The sequence below is a fragment of the Eriocheir sinensis genome, chromosome 25 (genome assembly GCF_024679095.1).
Source record: "Eriocheir sinensis breed Jianghai 21 chromosome 25, ASM2467909v1, whole genome shotgun sequence".
NCBI classification, from domain to species: domain Eukaryota; kingdom Metazoa; phylum Arthropoda; class Malacostraca; order Decapoda; family Varunidae; genus Eriocheir; species Eriocheir sinensis.
The window spans coordinates 9,407,773-9,428,870 of NC_066533.1; the positions used below are offsets into that span (position 1 = coordinate 9,407,773).

General features: G+C 40.0%; 1 protein-coding gene across 1 annotated transcript in view; it reads left to right on the forward strand.

Moving 5' to 3' along the window:
* Positions 1–21,098, forward strand: part of LOC127003313 (putative ammonium transporter 3) — a 53,966-nt gene that overhangs the window by 9,530 nt on the left and 23,338 nt on the right. Inside the window, exons 2-3 of the mRNA XM_050869803.1 lie at positions 11,159–11,262; positions 14,006–14,068. Of these exons, the coding sequence (XP_050725760.1) occupies positions 11,159–11,262; positions 14,006–14,068 (167 nt within the window). The remainder of the gene's footprint in view (positions 1–11,158; positions 11,263–14,005; positions 14,069–21,098) is intronic.

The window sequence follows — 21,098 nt, forward strand, 5'->3', positions numbered from 1 at the left end:
ATTCATCAACCGCGATTAGTTTACTGCACGACAATTGCCTTTTCCATCATTTTTTTCATTCTTCTCCCTGTTGTGATGTTAGAGGACTCCATTTTGGCCCGGTAAAGGTTCACATTTAATCGCCACACCTTCTCTCTCTCTCTCTCTCTCTCTCTCTCTCTCTCTCTCTTCTCCATTCTTTTTTTTTTACACGAGAGTACTTTCACTTTATTATTTATTTCGTGCTTACTCGAACGTTAAAAGCACGGGCTGTTTCGTTTTCCTTTTAGATAGTGTTTTATTCTAATGGATTCTCGTTAGTCTCTCTCTCTCTCTCTCTCTCTCTCTCTCTCTCTCTCTCTCTCTCTCTCTCTCTCTCTCTCTCTCTCTCTCTCTCTCTCTCTCTCTCTCTCTCTCTCTCTCTCTCTCTCTGCCCGGGTTTCTACAGTTGATTGGGTATCCGCTCTTTATATTGACTGTCCATCTACTATCAGTTAAACCCATGATATTACCTGTCCAAGTCCGCTTCTTACCTTTAATCGTCATTAGAAAATCTTATCTTCAACATTTGTCTGTTTCGTAACCTAAGATGCTTGCTTGCTATCTCTCCATGTTTCTGTCTCTTATTGCTTTTACTCTTTTACTTTGCTTTTGCTCTTGCGTTTACTCCGATCTTTTACTCTTAAACTTTACTCTCTTGCTCTTACTCCTTTATTCTACTGTTACTCTAGTCTTTACTCTTTTAGTCTTACTCTGTTTTACTCTTTTATTCTCACTTTCTTAGTCTTTAACATTTACTTTTACTCTACTCTGTTACTCTTACTCCCTACTTCACTCCTTTGCTCTTACTTCTTATTCTACTTTACTCTAGCTCTACTCTTTTACCTTTACTCTTACTCACTTTTTTGCTCTACTTTTACTCTACTACTACTACTACTACTACTACTACTCTACTTTTTTAATCTTGTTGTAAGGCACCAAGTTACTGAACCATCGTAAGAGTTTTTTGTTGTTGTGGGAATATAGCATTTTTTGTGTGTTTACCTGCTGTGGTTTTCCAGGTAACGCGGTGCATCATTAGCGAGATTTAAGTCAGGTGTGTGTGTCTCATTACGCACGTGTGGTTGTGGTGAGGACAGGTGGTCGCTTAGGTTTCCAGGTGTGCAGAATTGTGAACAGCAACGGAAACTTTCTCTTTTTTTGTGTGTTCATTTTTTTATTAATATATTTACGGCGGAGTGAGATAAAAAAGAATGTGAAAGAGAATGATTTGAGCAGTAACAGAAATAAAAAGGTATATAAAGGAGAGTGAAATAAAAAAAAAGAAAGTAGAAGAGAATGATTTGAGTAGTAACAGAAATAAGAAGGTATATAAAGGAGAGTGAGATTAAAAAAGGAAGGTAGAAGAGAATGATTTGAGCAGTAACAGAAATAAGAAGGGATATAAAGGAGAGTGAGATAAAATAAGAAGGTAGAAGAAAATGATTTGAGCAGTAACAGAAATAAGAAGGTATATAAAGGAGAGTGAGATTAAAAAAGGAATATAGAAGAGAATGATTTGAGTAGTAACAGAAATAAAAAGGTATATAAAGGAGAGTGAGATTAAAAAAGGAAGATAGAAGAGAATGATTTGAGTAGTAACAGAAATAAAAAGGTATATAAAGGAGAGTGAGATAAAAAAAAGAAGGTAGAAGAGAATGATCTGAGCAGTAACAGAAATTGAAATTGACCTCTCTTTTGGCTGCTCTTTATTTTAATCTTTTATAGGAGCAGCGATTAGCGGGCTTTTTTTCTACACTTTTTTTTTGTTGCCCTTGAGCCGCTTCCTTCCCTGTAAAAAAAAAACAAAAAAAACGTAAAAGAGAATGATATGAAAAGTAACAGAAAATTTAATATGAAGGCAACAGTGATTTTTTTTTTTTGCGTTTCATTTTTTTTGCCATTGTATTTACGACAAAGTGAGAGAAAAAAAGAAAGTAAAAGAAAAGTATCGTGGAGGTCGATAGCGTGCGATTGTTTTTCTTTTCTTTAGTAATCGATCAATCAGTCAGTCATTCTGCCTCTGTATCTACGTATCTTCACCGTTGTTTGTATTGGTTATTAGTCTAAGAGAAAACGAAGAAATAAAGGGCCAGTTTCGCAGTTCCCCATGATTGGTTTGTAAGCTCCCAAACCAATACCAGAGCCTTCGAAATTTCCTTGTATAGTGTCTGGTGTTTATATTTAAGCTCACAAATTTGACGAAACTATACAGGAAAAGTCTTGTGTATTTAGTGTGGCATCGAAGACCTCACCGTTTTAGATTGTATGGGATTCTGTAGTTTGGTTCGGGCTGTTACAAAGACACTGTGTTGGACTGTGAAATCGGCTCAAAAACACCAAATAAGACAATGGCAAACGATAACGAGATAAGAACAAGACATAACAGGAAGAGATAAACAAGACAAATTGACCTCTCTTTTGGCCTCTCTTCTAAACTCTTTCCGTATCTATGTCTATCTATCTACGAACCTTCACCTTTGTTGTTCATATTGGTCACTAGTCTATTAGGGGCGTATTACTAAACATTTCGTCGCCCAAGTTCACATATTTGACAAGGCTTTCTTAGGAGTTTTTGGGCATTTCCAGAAGTAGTTTTATGACCCCGGTGGTAGTTTGACCCTTCCTCTGTACCTTGAACCTAAAGAAACGCTCATTATAACTCGTTTGATCCCCTCTTTGACCTTTAGAAATAGTTGATGTGAGAAGCGAAAGTGTCTTATAATACCGAGCTATAAATCTATGTATCCTCACCGTTGTCTACACTGGTTATTAATCTGCACGATCTCATAAGCGGGTTCTTTATTTCTTTACTTTCTAACCTTCCAGGGAATATGAAGAACGTGTGAACGGGGCGAAGTAAAGGGAATTTTAAAGAAAGAAAGAAAGAAAGACAGGAAAAAAGAAAAAGAGGAAAGACGGAGGAAAGAAAGGAGGAAAATAAAAAAAATGGAGAAAGCTAAAGACAGAAATAAGGAGAGAAAGAAGATCGAAGAGGAAAGAAAGAAGAGAAAAGAAGAAAAACGGAAGGAAGGAAGAATGAAAACAAGCAAGAAAGAAGTAAATAGGGAAGGAAAAACAAGAGAGAGAGAGAGAGAGAGAGAGAGAGAGAGAGAGAGAGAGAGAGAGAGAGAGAGGTAAATAAGCTTAAAGTTAATGCCCTGAACGCCCACATAACCGGTGCCATATTTTTTTAACTGTCGGGTAATGCGAATGACGGGTGGAATGAATGAGGTGGAGGAGAATTTGAAAGCTTGATATAGTAAACAATGAAACAAAATCAATGGTGTGAAGGAACCTCAATATACCGAACGTCGTTAATGTCACCGAGTTGAGAATTGAATTAAGGAAGAAAATAAGAAAAAAAGGAAATGTAATGAAAATAAAAATAAAGTAAAATAAAAAAATAAACAGAATAGCATAGAATAAAATCAAATAAAAATAAAGTAAATAAATAAATAAGACAAAACAAAATAAAACTCGAAAATGAAAGATAAAATAGAAAAAATAAAGCAAAAATGAAGAAATAGATAAATAAATAACATAGCACAAAAATAAATATAATGATAAAAAATAAATTAACGAATGACGCAAACTAAAGTAAAACAAAATGAAAAAAAGAAATAATAAGGAATAGAAAAATAGAGTTCGATCGTGTGTTTTGAGAAGCCGAGTTGAAGTGAAGCGTCGCCTACTGTGTCGTTGGCTCGCTCGAAGCTTCTGGAATCCGAACCGCTCGAGGCAAACAAAATAAAGAATAAAGAAAAAAAAATGTATACATGTAAGGCGCCACAAAAGACCTCGGGCAGCTCGCCAACTTGTTCCTACGTCTTCTTCTCTTCCTCCTCCTCCTCCTGCTCCTCCTTTTCCTCCGCCTCTCCGCCCCTACGCCAACGCCACCCCTCACACCGCCCCCCTCCCTCCCTCTTCGCTTGCATCCTCCTCCTCCTCCTCCTCTTCTTTTTTTTTTCTTCTTCTTCTTCTGCTCCTCCTCCTCCTCCTTCTTTTTCTTTTTCTTTTTCTTCTTCCTTTTCTTTTTCTTTTTCTTTTTCTTCTTCTTTTCCTTCTTCTTCTTCTTCTAGATACCTATTTACCTTTTTTTTTTCTTCATTAGTCTCCCTCCTACTTCATGTTCTATTATTCCTCCACTCCTCGTCCTTTTCCTCCTCCTCCTCTTCCTCCTCCTCCTCCTCCTCCTCCTCCTCTTTTTCCATCTAACCTTTAAGACTCTCTCTCTCTCTCTCTCTCTCTCTCTCTCTCTCTCTCTCTCTCTCTCTCTCTCTCTCTCTCATCCCCTTGAGCAACACGTTGAGCCATTAAATAAGCGATATCACCAGTAAGAGGTATCAGATCCTCTCCCCGCCGATCCAGATTCTCATGACTCAGGCTTTTCAGGGTTTGGAGGAGAATAGACACAAAGAACGTCAGTGATTCGCTTGATTAGGCTTCTCTGGCGTTCTCTCTCTCTCTCTCTCTCTCTCTCTCTCTCTCTCTCTCTCTCTCTCTCTCTCTCTCTCTCTCTCTCTTGTCTTTCCTTCCTTATTTACTTCTTTCTTTCTTGCTTTCATTCTTCCTTCCTTCCTTTACGCTTCTTTTCTTCCTTCTTTCCTCTTCTTTTCTCTCTCTCCTTTCTTCTTTTTTTTTTTTTTTTCCTTTTATTCTTTCCTTCTTTCTTTCCTCCGTCTCTCTCTCTCTCTCTCTCTCTCTCTCTCTCTCTCTCTCTCTCTCTCTCTCTCTCTCTCTCTTTTCTCCTCGTGGGACGGTGTTATAATTAGTCTTTTCTCCTTTTTCTCAACTCTTTCTTTTTCAACTTTTTTTTTCTTAACTCTTTCTTCCTTCTTTCCTCTTCTTTCTTCTTTCTCTGCGGGGATTTGGTTGAAGGATTTCTGGTATTCTCTCTTTCTTCTCCTCGTGGGACAGTGTGTGTTATAATCATTCTTTTGTTATCCTCTTCCTCGACTCCATCGTTTAAGAGTTTATATACACGACCCTTATGGGGGATTTGGTTGAAGGCCTTAACTCCTTTGGCATTCTCTCTTTTCTCTTCCTCGTGGGATGGTGTGCTATAAATATACTTTTTCTCCTTTTCCTCAACTCATTCTTTCAGGACCTGATATACAAGATTTGAAGAGAACTTTGCTGCGCTGTAATTCTCCTTCTCTCTTCTCCTTCTCGCGTGGACAGTGCGTTATGATTATTCTTTTTCTCTTTTTCTCAACTTTTTCCTTCAGGACTTTATATATACAAGATCTGAAGAGATAAAAATCTTCAGGAAGTGTGAGAAGGGTACATACGGAGCAAATAATTGGTAATAGTGTGTTCTAATTATATTTTTTTCTTTTTTAATCGACTTTTTATCTGCAAGAATTTATATATACAAGATCTGAAAGGGGTAAAATGATGATAGAATTAATAATCGTGATAGCAAAATAATGATCAAGAATAAAGACGACGAGGAGGATGACAAAACGAAGGAACAAACATAATATCGAATCCATGTCAGAAGCGAAGAATCCGGATCGCCAGAAGTCCGTCCTCAGATTTGCGTGTCAGTCCAGCATAATCCTTCCAAAGTACCTCAAAGTCCGGCTATTGATAATCCATTAGGGCCTCGAACTCCTCCCCTTTCTTTCTCGCATGTCCCCCAAACGGCGGGGAAAAAACGAAAACTATCAGGCAATGCGAAGGTGACTCAGGGAATGGTCTCGATCGCCTGCCTGCCTGTCAAGGGTTCCAATAATTCTCTGATACTGGTACTGATGGCGATGCGCTTTTGTCTTTCCAACGGCACCGTGCGAAGATTTTTGTGTTCTGTGTGTTTGAGCTCATCTTTTTATCTAATACTCTCTATATATCTATTTATCTATCTAACTATCTATCTATCTATCTATCTATTTGTCTGTATGTCTATCTAATCTATGTAGTCTATTTTATCTGGTGTAGTATTTTTTTTACCTAGTTTTACATGTTTTTTTCCTTGTATAGTAGATGTTTATAGTTTGTTTCTGATTTCCCATAGCTCTTCCATGTAAGATCGAAGCTTTTTCATGCTTTTTGTCACATATTCTTAGGCCCTGAATACACTCTTTTAAGTCAACTGGCGCTGCGACCATCCTTTGTTCTTCGCCGTTTGTCCTTCTTTTCGGCTTCTACTTATTTAGTTTTCAACATACCTACCTGATTACGTGTCTACCTGTCTACTTGTTTACCTGTCTAGCTAGGCCTTCGGTACACTCTCCTTCAGACAAACGTGAGCCTCGAACCTCCTTTGTATTGCGTCGTTAGTCTTTCGTGTCGGCGTCTACCTCTCTCCTTCTCTACCTGTCTACCTATCTACCTTCCTATCTGTCTGTCTAAGCCTTGGGTACTCTCCCTTAAACGAACATGCGCCGCGACACTCTTATCTTGTTTTGAGTCGTTCGTTCTTCGTATCTGCTTTAGTAACCTTTGAGTACAACATTGGACCATCTCCACCCCGGGATATATTTATGAACTAACAGAGTCCCGCATCAACCTAACGGGGAGTAAAAGAGTTAAACAAATGTGCTTCGCGAACCCCTTTTGTTTTGGTTGTCTCTCGTGTCGGCGTCTACGTATCTACTTTTCTACCTGTCTACCTTTCTACATCGGCCTTGGGCATACACTCCTTCAAAAAAACATGCGCCGCGATCTCCTTTTGTTTTGCGTGGTTGGTCCTTCGTATTTGCTTTGGTAGCCTTTGAATACAACAGTGGGCCATCTCCACCTCGGGATATAATTTTGACTAACAGAACCCAAGATCGACCTAACGGGGTATAAAAGGATTAAACGAACGTGCACAGCCTTTTGTTTTGCATCGTTTGTCCCTCGTGTCGGTGTCTACCTATCTACTACTCTACCTGTTTACCTATTTACCTGTCTACCTCGGCCCAGGGCATATACTCCTTCAGACCAACGTGCGCTGCGATCTCCTTTTGTTTTGCGTCGTTTCGTCTATATATCTTTGTAGCCTTTTGAATACATATGTGGCCATCTCACACCTTGGGATAATTTTTATTTTAACTAAACCAAACCAAGATCCTTTTGTTTTGCATCGTTTGTCTCTCGTGTCGGCTTCTACCTATCTACTTTTCTACCTGCCTACCTATTTACCTGTCTACCTTGACCTTCAGACCGTCAGACCAATGTGCGCTGCGAACCTCCTTTTGTTTTGCGTAGTTTGTCTCATGTGTCGGCGCTGGTAACCTTCGTGTCGGCGGGCTACATTCCAGGGGGGTTTGGCCGTTCTTGTTGTAAGCCTTTTTGTTGTCTTGGGGAATTGAATTGATGTTGAACTCTAAAATTTGTGAGTGAGAGTAAAGTTTTGCTTGTGTGTGTCTTGCATGCCTTCAAAACTTTGGTGTTGGTATTAAATAAAAAGCCTCAGATATTTTTTGGGTGGGCGGATGTCGGGAATGATTGAGGATATGTTGATAACCTAATAAGACTGACTCCGCTTTCTCACGGTTTCCTTAGCTTATGAAAAAATGGTATGAAGCAGACGCGTGACTTGAAATAATAGAAAAAAAAAAAAACTATAGCATGTCTTCAAGGCAAACTGTTCTAAACTGCTTGACTGACAACGAAAAAATAAAGAAAGGAGGAAGCTCGGGGAAATAAAAATCAATGCACACACACACACACACACACACACACACACACACACACACACACACACACACACACACACACACACACACACACACACACACACACACACACACATACACACAGAGGCAAAAAACAGACAAAAAAAACAACAACACATAAGAAACACGTACAAACGCAACTTGGCGAAAAGCGTGTAAAGTTGACAAAACAATAAAATCATCGATAATCATTTCCGTAGGGCGTGACGATAAAGACTTAGCGGCCTTTTTTTTGGGGGTGGTTGTGGTGGCGGTAATGATGGTGGTGGTGGTGGTAGAATTTTTGTTGCTATTATATTGACTGTGTGTGTGTGTGTGTGTGTGTGTGTGTGTGTGTGTGTGTGTGTGTCTGTCTGTCTGTCTGTGTGAGAGAGAGAGAGAGAGAGAGAGAGAGAGAGAGAGAGAGAGAGAGAGAGAGAGAGAGAGAGAGAGAGAGAGAGAGAGAGAGAGAGAGAGAGAGAGAGAGAGAGAACATATTACTATTTTCTACTTCCCATTGATTCCTAATTCACAGTTTTTCTCTCCATCTTTTACGCATTGAAGAATAACCCTTTCCTCCTACTTCTTCTTTCCTCACTTTCTCTTCTGTCCCCTCCTCTTCGTCCTCCTCCCCCTCTTCCCCCTCCCCCTGACCTACCCTTACCTTCCTCTCCCTCCCTCTTCCCCATCATGCATCTCCCATCACCCATTTTCTTCCCTATCCCAAGTCTACCCTTTATTTCCTACTTTTTTCCTTTCTATTTTTTCTTCTTTTTTTTCTATCCCATTTAATCAATTCCACCTATTCCCTTGTTTCCCATCCCTCTTCCTCTTCCTACTTCTTCTCCTCACAATTCTTTCATTAGAATTATTTTTCCTTTCTCTATCTTATATTTCCTATTTTTCTCCTCCCATTCCCTCTTTCCTCTACCTCCCTTTTCCTCCTCTTCTTCCTCATTCTTTTATTACACTTGTTCTTCCCTTCTCCATCCTATTTTTCCTATTTTTCTCCTTCTCACATTCCCTCTTCCCCCCCCCCCCTCCCTCTTTCTCCTCTTCCTCCTCCTCCTCCTCATTCTTTCATTACACTTGTTCCTCCTTTCTGCATCCTATATTTTTTTTTCATTTTTTTCCTTTCTACTTAATTTTCCTCTTCCCTTCTTTCCCCTCCTCCTCCTCACCCGACTCAGGCCCTTTTCCTCTCCCTCCTTCTCTCCCCTCCTCCCAACACATTTGTCTTACTTAAACTTTTCAACATTCTCCATTTATCTTATTTGATTTCCTTCTTATCTATCTCTCTCACTCCTCTCCCCCACCTTTCTTTTCTTCTCCCTCTTCCCATATTAAATCCCTCCCATCACACGTATTGTTTGTCTGTCTGTCTGTCTGTATGTGTCTGTCTGTACCTACCTGTGAGTTTGTCTGTATCTGTCTCTGTCTGTTTTTTAGTGTTTGTCTGTCTGTTTGTCTGTCCCTTTGTGTTTGTCTATTTGTCTCTGTCTGTCTGTCTGTCTGTGTCTTCATTTGTCTGTCTCTCTTACTGTCTGTGCCTGTGCTTGTCTATCTGTCTATCTGTCTGTCTGTCTCTCTATCTCTCTAAATTTCATCTATGCTATCTCCCTTATCCCATCTCTCAGACATATACTTCCCTTATCTCTCTCTTTCCCTCCTCCCCTTTCCATGCCTTTCTCCTCCCTCCTCCCCTTTCCCCCCCCCTCTCTCTCTTCCCTCTTCGCCTTCGTCTCCCTTCCCTTTACTGTTAATAGGATGGGAGGGGCTGCTGGGGCTGGGTCAAGGTCAGGGGCGTGGCTACTGACCTCGTTTCCTTTTATTGTTTTTATTGTGACCTAATTATGATAAGGCGAGTGGGTGGAGGATGTCTGGAGGTCTGATTCTTCTTCTTGTTAGCGTCCTGTTTTGTTTTATTTCTTGTTCCTTTGCTTTCTTTTTCCTTTTTTTTTCATCTTTTTTTCTTTTTCCTGTTCGTGTTTTTGGCTTCTTTGTCTTCTTTTATTCCTTTTTTTTTATTCCTCTCTTTCTTTTTGGAACGCGTAAAGAAGCCAAATACACGATTGAACTTAAATTCTAAAACAAATCTACGGATATTAGGTGCGAGTTTTAATTTGTAGGTGTGTTGGACCTCTTAAAGTAATAGAGACGTTGGTATAACACAAAGACACAACTAGGTAAGGTAAGTATAGGAAAGAGTAAAGAACCAAAATTTCTGACTAACGTATATCCAAAACAAAATCTACGGAGATCATGTGCCAGTTTTAATTTATAGGTGTGCTGGGCCTCGTATAGTAATACCAGAAACATCTCAAGTATAGGTTTCACTGGTAACAGAGACGCTAACACAGAAACAGCTAGGTAAATAAAAGTAAATGGTAAAGAAGCGAAATGTATGAATGAACTTATATCATTAACAAAATCTACGGGAATTAGATGCCAGTTTTAATTTATAGATGTGCTGGTGTTCGTGGAGAAATAGAGACTGGTAAAATAAAATAAGTAAAGGAAAGAGTAAAGGAGCAAAATATATGACGGTTTTCTTATCGCATAACTCTACGGGAAGTGTATGCCAGAGTTCACTAATGAGACTGCGAGGTCCTTATGGCCTTATGTAAGTGTTAAAAAATGACCGTAAAATCTTTTTCTTCCTTTCTTTTATGTTGTTGATCATTTTCCTACTTTTTCTTCCTTCCTTTTACAGCCTTGAGCTTATCATCTTCCTTTTGCTCCCGTTTCCCCTTCTTATCCTTTTTATTCCTTTTGCCATCCATCTTTTTCTCATCTATAATCCTTTTGCAACTTTATTCTTCCTTCTCAGGCCTTAACTTTTTTTCCTCTTTCTTTTCTTTCTTACTTATTATTCTCGACCTTTTCTTCTTTTTCCTTTTCTACCCGTCTTTCTCCTCCTTATTCTTTTTTCCCTCTACTGTGACTACCACAAGGGTGTAACGAGGTCGCTTTGTCAATAGGTAAGTTATTGGCGGTAGAAAACGTTTTGTGCTCCATCGCTTCTTTCCTCCTTGGCATCGATTCCTTTTGGTATGAATCGTTACCCTTGAGTTTTCTTTCCTTCTTGTTCTTTGATGTGGTAGTGGTGGTGGTGGTGGTGGTGGTGGTGGTGTGTTGGGGGTAGTAGTAGTAGGGGTAGCAGTAGTGGTTGTGGTAGTAGTAGTAGTAGTAGCAGTAGTAGTAGTAGTAGTAGTAGTAGTAGTAGTAGTAGTAGTAGTAGAAGTAGTTGTAGTAGTAGTTGTAGTAATATCATTATCATCATTATTGTTGTTGTTATCCTCCTCCTTCCTCTTCCTCCTCCTCGTCTTCCTCCTCCTCCTCTAGCTCCTCCCTCTTGGCCTGCCTTCTTTACATTAGGAAGACAAACCATAAAAACACAAACAAACCTAGAACAACAAAACCTTAGACTAAGAAACCTTAGACAAACAAACTTTAGACAAATAAACAAAACGCTTCATTATTTTCCCGTACAGATGAAAGAGGAAGACCAGTGCTGCAAGAGTTCCACTTCGCCGCCACCAACCACTACGCCACCGCCGCCGCCGCCAGCAGGAGACTCCATGGAAGTACTGGACAGGTGAGTAACAGGTGTTCTATGGCCTGGTAACGCATGCTTTTCCCTCTTCACCTGCTCATTGCGCTCAATTATCACACTTTTCCTCTCTGATAGGTGATCTTAGGATAGGTTTTCGCTCTCCCTCTCCTTCTTCTCTCTCCCTCTCCCGCCTCTCACTTCGTACTTGATCATTATTCTCAATCAATACATCTGTCCTCATTAACAGATGTTGTCGAAGGCCAGGTAATTCATGTTTCTTCCTTTTCACCTGCTCACCACACTCAATTAATACACCTTAAAGGCGGCTTTACACCTGGCAATTCGCGGCTGGCAATATAGGCTCGGCAGCATTTTTGGTCGGGGTCTGGGTCTGGGAGCCCTTCTCGCGGCAAGTTCTCTGCAGCTGAGCGTGTCCGTCTTGTATTGCCGACTGGCGGCTGAGTACAACATGTCGGCGCCAATAAAACAAGAAATGACAGATGCAGACAACAAGATTTGGAGCCGGAAGGCCGAGGTGGCATTACTAGAAGAAGTGAGGCAGCATAGATACTTGTGGGACCCACAAGATAAGCTGTATGAGAAGCTGAGTCTACGCAAAACAACTTTTGAGAGAGTGGCAGCAACATTACGAGAAATGTTTATCTCTTTGCGAGATATCGAAGGAGGTAAGGAACGATTATTTTCGTGTATCATATAGTCACACTTTGTAATGCCTGGGGGTTGCGATGACATGTTCCTCCCTTCTCCTTTGTTGTTAAATGCAACAATGAACAATCAATCAATCAATCAATACTACTTATGATAAAACTCGTTTACATAAAGTATTTCTACAATATTAGGCTAATGGACCAAACTCATTGTGGTTTTAAGATATGGTAGTAGCCTTCTGGGGTGTCTGGGATGAATTCATGCCCTTGCATTTACTAGCAGTTTACGTCTTGATGCTCCCGGCGGCTCCTCCCACGTGTGAAGGTACTTGTCCCGAGAGCACCCAGCTTGTCTAGCCGCTAGATCGTCGCGGCTGTATTGCCGGCCAGGAATTGCCAGGTGTAAAGCCGCCTTTAATCCCTGACAGGTGTTCTAAGGCCAGGTTACGCATCCCTATCCATCCTCACCTGTTAATTACGCTCGATTATTACACCTTTCCTCCCTTTATTTACTTCTACCTCTCATTTACGGGAGTTCTCGTTATGTTTTTATTTAGCTTTTCATATGTTGTCATTACCGTGAAAATACACGTCTTTATTTCACGAATGAGGCGTCAGCTTGGCGAGGTAAGATAGTGTATAGAAGTGTGTGTTAGCCTGGTGAGGTGGTATTGTGTAGCATAGACTATAAGAACATAAGAACATAAAAACATAAGAGGTCTGCAAGAGGCCGGTAAGTCTATACAGTGCAACGTTGCCAGATTATTGTACATAGAACCTTGTATTTTCCGGTTTCTGCCACATAACTATTGCAAAAAACATCAACAATTAACCGTTTTAGTACTAACTTTATTTGAATCTCGTTATCTGTGTGGGTAAGACAGTTTGGGGACTGAAACTGCTAAATGCAATGTTCTGAGTACGATAATCTGGTAACGTTGATACAATGCAACTCCTGTGAACCTAACCCCACCTAACATCACCATCCACGAATTTATCTAATATGTTGCATGTATCTATCGTTTTGGCATTCACAACATGACTGTTCCATTTATCCACCACTATTAGTAAATCATTTCTTACCTATGCCCTTGCTTAATCTGAATTTATCCAACTTAACCCATTGCTACGCACCCTACCCGACTCTTACCACCAAAATCTTATTTATATTACCCTTATTAAAGTCCGTCATCCATTTATAAACTTCGATCAAAGGTCCTCGCTTGGTCGATAGCGTTGCGTCAGGCGGGAGTCAGAGGAGCATGGAGGCGGTGGGCGTGTCGGCTCTCATTAGGCTAAGCGCTCGGTGCTGTGTCGAGGTGAGGGAGGCGGCGTGGGCGGGGGAAACACGAGACGCCAGGCTGTAGCTCACCACACAGCCACCACGACGGGGAACTTAGGGAATATGAATAGATTTATCCTACAAATTCTCGTACCCACTTTGAGAATATTATCGCACCTTCTTCTCGTTTAAAAATAACCCCTTTAATCCCTTTTGATTTCTTTTCTTTCCTTCCTCTTCTTCATTTTCCTGATTTTTTCTTTGTCTCTGCCAACAAAAAGCTTCAAAAATTTTTCTAGCTTTTCCTTTCATCTTTTTCTTCTCCCGTTATTCCTGTCATGAAAACTCGGAAAGCTGGAAAAGAGGAGTAAAACATAATTGTAGAAATGTTAGTTTTATCCTACAAATTATCGTATACATACACACTGAGCTCATCATCGTACCGTACTTCATTTGCGTATAATTATATTGTAAATGTACCCAAATAATCACTTTCGATTTCTTCCCTTTCCTTCCTCTTTTTCATTTCCTCGAGCTTTCGTTGTTCTTTGTCTCTGCCTCCAACATTCTCCGAGGATATCTCTTCCGCTATTCCCTTTTCCTTCCGTCTTTTTATTTTCTTCTTTTAATTGCCCCCAACTTTACCTTAACTTACTTTTGTCCCTACCATGAATACTTAGGAAGAAAGGAGTAAAAGGTTATTGTAGTCATCCCTTAACAGTGTCGTACCTAACAGTATCGCACCTAACAGTATCGTACTTAATTATGTGTCGTATCTAACAGTATCGTACCTAACAATGTCATACCTAACTGTCGTACATTCACTCTCTCACAGCCTCGGTAACAATCAATTGATGGAGGAGATCGCCAACCTCTCCCGACAGTTGCTACAGGATGGGTGAGTAGTTAAGCAGAGTTCCTTCCTTCCTTCCTTCCTTCCCTTCCTCTCTCTCTGCTATTTTTTTTTATTTTCTTCTCTCTCAAATATTAAACATACACTATCCCCTCTTCTTCCAACCTATAAAACACATGATACTTGATAGCTTTAGGAATAGAAAATAATTAGTTTACAGGAAGGAGGAAAAAAGTAAATGTGACCCCGTTCCTCCCACGTAACTTTGCTGTACTGACAATGTTTGGTAACTTATAATTACGGCCCCAGGAACAACAGCAATTAAGGTCACGGCGGGCGGGAGAGAGAGAGAGAGAGAGAGAGAGAGAGAGAGAGAGAGAGAGAGAGAGAGAGAGAGAGAGAGAGAGAGAGAGAGAGAGAGAGAAGGAAAGAAAGACAGAAAGAAAAAAAAGAGAGGGAAGACGGAGGAAAGAAAGAAGGAAAGAAAAAGGAGGAAAGTAAAAAAAAAATAGAGAAAGCTAAAGATAGAAATAAGGGGAGAAAGACGAAAGAAGAGGAAAAAAGAAGAAAAGAAGAAAAACGGAAGGAAGGAAGAATGAAAGCAAGCAAGAAAGAAGTAAATAAGGAAGGAAAAACAAGAGAGAGAGAGAGAGAGAGAGAGAGAGAGAGAGAGAGAGAGAGAGAGAGAGAGAATCAGGAAGGAAGCAGTGAGTAAAAGTTATTGATTGGGGTCGGAAATGACAGAAAAAAAGAAGATTGTATTTAGGCGAGGAATGGCATGACACGAGGGTTAGTGGAGCGAGGCGAGGGAAGGGAAAATTACCTAAGAAAGAACACATTAACAGAAAGAAAACAATATAGGTTACGGTAGAGGTAGAAGTAAAGATGACTGAGAAAAGATGTATAGTTCGTAGTAGTAGTTAGAGGTGGTTGAAAAAAAAATCTATAGTTTGTAATAGTAGTTAAAGGTGATTGAGAAAAGATGTATGTAGTTGGTAATAGTAGGCTAATGCTACTTCAGGGAATTTCACATACACCGTAACAGAAACGAGAGAAGAGAAAAGGGTATAGTAGAGATTGAAGGTGATTGAAAAAAAGAACAGAAACAAGAGAATCAGAAACGAGAGAAAAAGAAATAGAACGAGCAATAAAAAACGAGAAACGAAAAATGAGAAGAGAAAACAAGAAACAATAACGAGAAGAGAAAAAGAGGTTACAGTAGAGATAAAAGTTGAGGAAATTGAGTAAAGAAGTTCATTATAGTAGATTAAGATTTCTTCAGGGAACTTTACAAACAGTACCTAAGAGAGGATTCCTTAATTAATAGAAAAAAATAGAGCATATAGGTTACGGTAGAGATAGATATTGAGGTGACTGGAAAAAAAAGTATTGTTCGTAAGAGTAGGCTGAGGATTTTTCAGGAAACTTTACATACATTTCCCGAGAGAGAACTCATAATTAACAGAAAAAATAGAGGATATACGTTACAGTATTGAAATCTAGGCGACTGTAAAAAAAAAAAAAATATAGTAAAAGTATAGTAGGTTAGGACCTCTGGAGGGAACTTTACAAACATTACCTAAGAGAGAATACCAGAAAAAGTAGAGAATATAGGTTACGGTAGATATAGGGCCTTATTACTAAACATTTCATCCCCCAAGTTCACCTATTTGACAAGGCTTTCATTGTCATTGTGGGCATTTCCAGGAGTAGTTTTAGGACCCTTGTGGGAGTTCGATCCTTCTTCTGTACCATGAACCTAAAGAAACACTCAATAGAACCCGATTGACTTCCTCTTTGACGTTTAGAAATAGCTGATGTGAGAAGTGAAAGTGTCTTATAATGCCGACCATAGAAGTAGAGAATTTTTTTTGTATGGTTCGTAAGAGTAGGGTAAGACTTATTATAGGTTACGGTAGAGATCTAAGTTAGAGGTAGCCTAATTGAATAAAGAAGTATAGTAGGCTAAATAGTAGCCTAAATCTTTTCCAGGAAACTTTTACATATACTATCTAAGAGAATTCCATGAGAGACTAGAGGAGAAAAGAGGTTATGGTAGAGATCGAAGTGGAGGTGATTAAAAAAAAAAGAGAAACGATAATAAGAAACATACGAGAAACGAGAAAACGAGAAACAAAAACAAATAAGAAAATAAAATAAACAACGACAATCAAAAGCGAAAAACGAAAAACAGAAACAAGAAATAAAATGAGAAGCAAAACGAGAAACAAAACGAGAAACGAGAAACGAAAAATGACAAAAAAAGCAACAACAGACAAAAAGAGAAAAAGAGGTTACAGTAGAGATCGAAATAGACTTGAGTGAAAAAAATGATAACTTTTTTCAGGGAACTTTTTCTTTTATACATAGACAGTTGGATAGATAGACAAACATATCACATAAAATCGATAGGAAATACAAATAAATAAATAAATAGAAGAATGGGAGAGGAAGCCAAAAATAAGATAAGAAGCAAATAAAAGAAACGTAAGAGAGTAAGCAAGAAAGAAAAAGTAAAAAAAAAAAAAGAGAAAGGAAAAAGAATGATGACAGGTCTCGTATATCAAATTAGCCCTATGGAAACACTATATTCCTTTAAGAAGAGGCTTGATACAATGTTACTGACAGGAAGACGGAGTGACAGACAGATAGATAATTAGACGTATATAGATAGATAGGTAGATGTATAGATAGATAGATAGACAGACAAATGGATAATAAATAGAAAGAAAGAAAAAAATAAGGAATAAGGAAAGACAGAAAAAAAAGAATAATACGTAGAAGGAAAGAGTGATAAATAGATAGATGGACAGATAAAAAAAGGGAAAAGCGAAACAGATAATATATAGATAATGTGAAAGACGGAAAAAAAAGAATAGCCTAAAAGGTGAAAACAAAGGGGATATGAGTGTTATTATCGTTTAGCCTACTATCATTTAATCAGACTGTCATTATCTTGCATTATTAAGTACTATTGGGCTACACGTTACTGGCTTTTCTTTTACTTTTTTGTGTGTGTATCCATTACTAATATGAGGCGGAAGGACGTGATTAGAGGAAAGGTGAAATAAGGAGAGATAAATGATTATATAGAGATAATTGATGTAAGGAAAAGTTTTGTGTGAATTCGGTAAAAAAAAAAAGGAAAAGAGGGAGATAATAGGGTGAGTAATGTTATAGATATTTGTGTAAATTCTAAAAAAAAAGAAGTGGAGGAGAACAATGAAGGATGGCAAAGATGTTATAGAAGAAATTAACATAAGGGAAAGGTTGTGTAATTTCTGAAAACAGTAATAACAGGAAAGGAAGGCAAAAGATGATACAGAAGAAATTGATTTGACGGAAAGTTTGCGAACAATTATGAGTAATGAATAATAGGGAAGGAGAAAAACAAGGCAGGGAAAAATGTCGTAGAGGAAATTAATTAACGAGAAGTTTTGAGTACTTATATAACACACAAAAAATAAACGATCGGGGAAGAGAAAACAGGGAAGGGAAGAGATGGTGTAGAGGAAATTGATTAAGGAAATGTTTTTGTAAATTTTGAAAAAAAGGATAAAAGGCTATGAATTTTGAGAAGATGTGCGAAAAGAAGATTCGATAAGGAGATAATATTATGCAAATGTGAGGAGCAAGAAGAGTGGACAAGAAATAAGCTTAGCGCTTCTCTGAATTCTGAAAAAAAAAAAAATGCATCGAAATATGGAAAAAAATAAACTAGGGAGAGTTCCTAGGCCAATATAGAACTGAAGATATTATTACTATTATTATTATTATTATTGTTATTATTATTATTATTGTTATTGAGATCCATGAAAAGGCATAAAAGGAAAAAAATGATATAGGTTGATAGACTACGAGTTCTCAAGCATTAAAAAAAAATAAATAAATAAATAAACGGAAGGAGGAGGAAAAATATTAGGCTCCTCTATGTATGGGAATTAGGAGGAAGAGATAAACGGAAGGAGGAGGAAAAATATTAGGCTCCTCTATGTATGGGAATTAGGAGGAAGAGGACCCGTGAATATGCTTAAAATAATCAAACAGTAAATCCCTTAATCCGAACTCTGCTACCCTAAAAATCATATCATTCTGAATTTCGAAAGGCAAGGGTGCTAATAGGCAATCCGTTAAAATCCGTTAATAATCGGTGCGTTTCTACATATAGTGATTTAGACCGCTATTCAATTCTCCGAAAAAAAAACGCTAATCCCGAACATGTATTTCCCTTCTCTGTACGGGTATGTGGCTCCCGCTCTTGAACTGGGCAGGTTAGGTTAAGTTAGGTTAAGTTAGGCTAAGTTAGGATAGGTTAAATCTAATTGGGATGAGGAGAGGCAATTTTGAGTGGGAATTACAATGACAGTATTTTCCAGAACACCCCGTAGTTAGTATCGAAGGTACAGCCGAGCGTCTTCACTCAGGAACCACTTAAGTGAACAACTGAGCGTCTGTACATTCAAAACTATCTAAAAATTAATGCCGCTACTAACCGCTCTGCTCTGCTCTGCTTGTAGTGTGAACGAACCCTTACCTGTAGAGAGCTTGGGAATATATAATCCGGACAACACCCTAATCCGGACAGGGGTGGGACAGACGTTACTCGAGTTTAATTAAATAGTTCTGTAATAATGATGAAGAGTGAGTCCTACTGGATAGAAGAAATACTCCGGCAGTAGGCTCGTTAAAAATGGGAGCCAGAAATGCTATATATGGGTTGATAATTAGGAAAAAAATAAGAGAAACAAGGGCTTAGGAATGTGAGTGAGGAACCTATGGGGCCTGAATCACCGAGAATAGACGAAAGAAACCCTGAGTAAAAAGAGAAGAGGAAAAGAGAGCGAGAAAAAACGGAGATACGAGGTACAGAATTAGAATATAAATGAGAGAGAGAGAGAGAGAGAGAGAGAGAGAGAGAGAGAGAGAGAGAGAGAGAGAGAGAGAGAGAGAGAGAGAGAGAGAGAGAGAGAGAGAGAGAGAGAGAGAGAGAGAGAGAGAGAGAGAGAGAGAGAGAGAGAGAGAGAGAGAGAGAGAGAGAGAGACACAGAGACACACACACAAAACACAGAGAGACACACACAAACACAGACACACAAAACACAGAGAGACACACACAAACACAGACACACAAAACACAGAGAGACACACACAAACACAGACACACTTATAGTCATACGGGCAGACAGACAGACAGACCCCTTCACACAAACACATTTCCTCTCCCCCACTACCTCCCCCCCCCTCACACACACACACACACAGCTACAGGGCGCAGGGCTGACACAAAAAGGGGACGGGGAGTAAAATATGCAGTGTTTTGGAATTGACGATGAGCAAGAGAGGGCAAGAGGCAGGAGATGGCATGTCTTGGTGCACACGACCTCCATAACAAGATTGATTCCCTTGATCGGCTGACTCGCGCTGCTCACAATGATGAAGAGAGAGAGAGAGAGAGAGAGAGAGAGAGAGAGAGAGAGAGAGAGAGAGAGAGAGAGAGAGAGAGAGAGAGAGAGAGAGAGAGAGAGAGAGAGAGAGAGAGAGAGAGAGAGAGAGAGAGAGAGAGAGAGACAAAAGAAAAAAAAAAAATAGATAGAGAGAGAGATAGAGAGAGAGAGAGAGAGAGAGAGAGAGAGAGAGAGAGAGAGAGAGAGAGAGAGAGAGAGAGAGAGAGAGAGATACTTTCCCAGGAAGTAAAAATGCAAATTCCAGAAAAATGGCCAGCCGTTCATGGTTGAGTTGCCGTATTGGTGTAGCGCTAAGGAATGATGAGCAGCCGGCTGAGTGGCTCAGCAAAGTGAAACTCGGTGACGTCAGTCAAACTGCTCAACAATGACAAACCTATTGACGAAAGTCGAACTTGTAACCACGGATGCCATTTTCGTGGTCACAGGATTGCGCTGATATGTTGGCGCCAAATCAAAGTGGAACACTGGCGCCCAATTGAAATTATCGCAAATTGACCTCTTCGCCCATATGAAATGCGGCCAACAATCGGGACCAGATTGTCAAGAAAACAAATGAATAAAGAAAACCTTTTTACTGTATTTTGCATTCTTCGACCACGAGAAGGCCTTAACTTCCGTGGAAATTGTAGTGGTGATGAATGCAGCTTGTCAACAGGATGCAAGGGAGAGCTAACAGAGATGGGGCAGCGAACACTAGACTTCATGCACTGCATGACATGCAGATACTGAAAAAGTTAAAAGAAAAATAACTTAGACAAGGCGATACCTATCAGTCGAACTGTTTGCGGCGTGCTCAGATGAAATATCAATACAAAACTGAACTGAAGGAGGGACCATAAAATCATACAGAGGGATTGAGGAGGGAACGTACGATGGAGTCAGGATCTCGAGCAGGATAAAATAATAACCTGTCGACCTTCCCCTTACTCGTCGGAGAGAGTTTGTATGGTTGGGTCCCGCTCGAGCACCGCCTCGTCCCTGGTGGTGTAGGCCAGCCAGCCATCGGCCCCCCACACAACCACACCACTCAGCATGTCCACAGGCTTCACGGCAAAGGCCTCAAATAGTGACTTCCTCCTGTGCACTTTGTAGTGGACCATGGCACGCTTTTCCTCTATTGTAGTCAGGAGTGGATATTCGGAGTAATGACACCAGGCCATCCCCAGCACGCACCCTTCACCCAGTGCTTGGAACACGGGCGGGGTGGACCAAGTGGACATGCCCAAGTCTACCCTCAGGATGCCGGAATGGCGGAAGCTTGGAAATCTCCGCGGTATTCCTCCTGACTTGGAGCTCCCTCGGTCCTGCTTGTTGAGGTAGCGGTGGCGATGGTGAATGGCGATGTTCCTGCCTCCACTGTATTCAGTTTCCTCTGAGCGTCGGAGCTTAGACAGAGGGAAGGGAAAGGTCAGCTGCCTGACCCGACTAAAGGATCTTTTGTCTCCTACTCTATAGACGTAGATTAATCCTCTATTGTCGCCGACCAGCACTCTGTTTCTCTTGTTTATAAGGCCGAGACACGTGAGGGCGGGCTGCTGGTCGCCCTGGTAGGCTTGGCCGGCTGATGAGGCGCCTGTGTCGCTGTTACCGTGCAGGATGGTGTGGTAGAC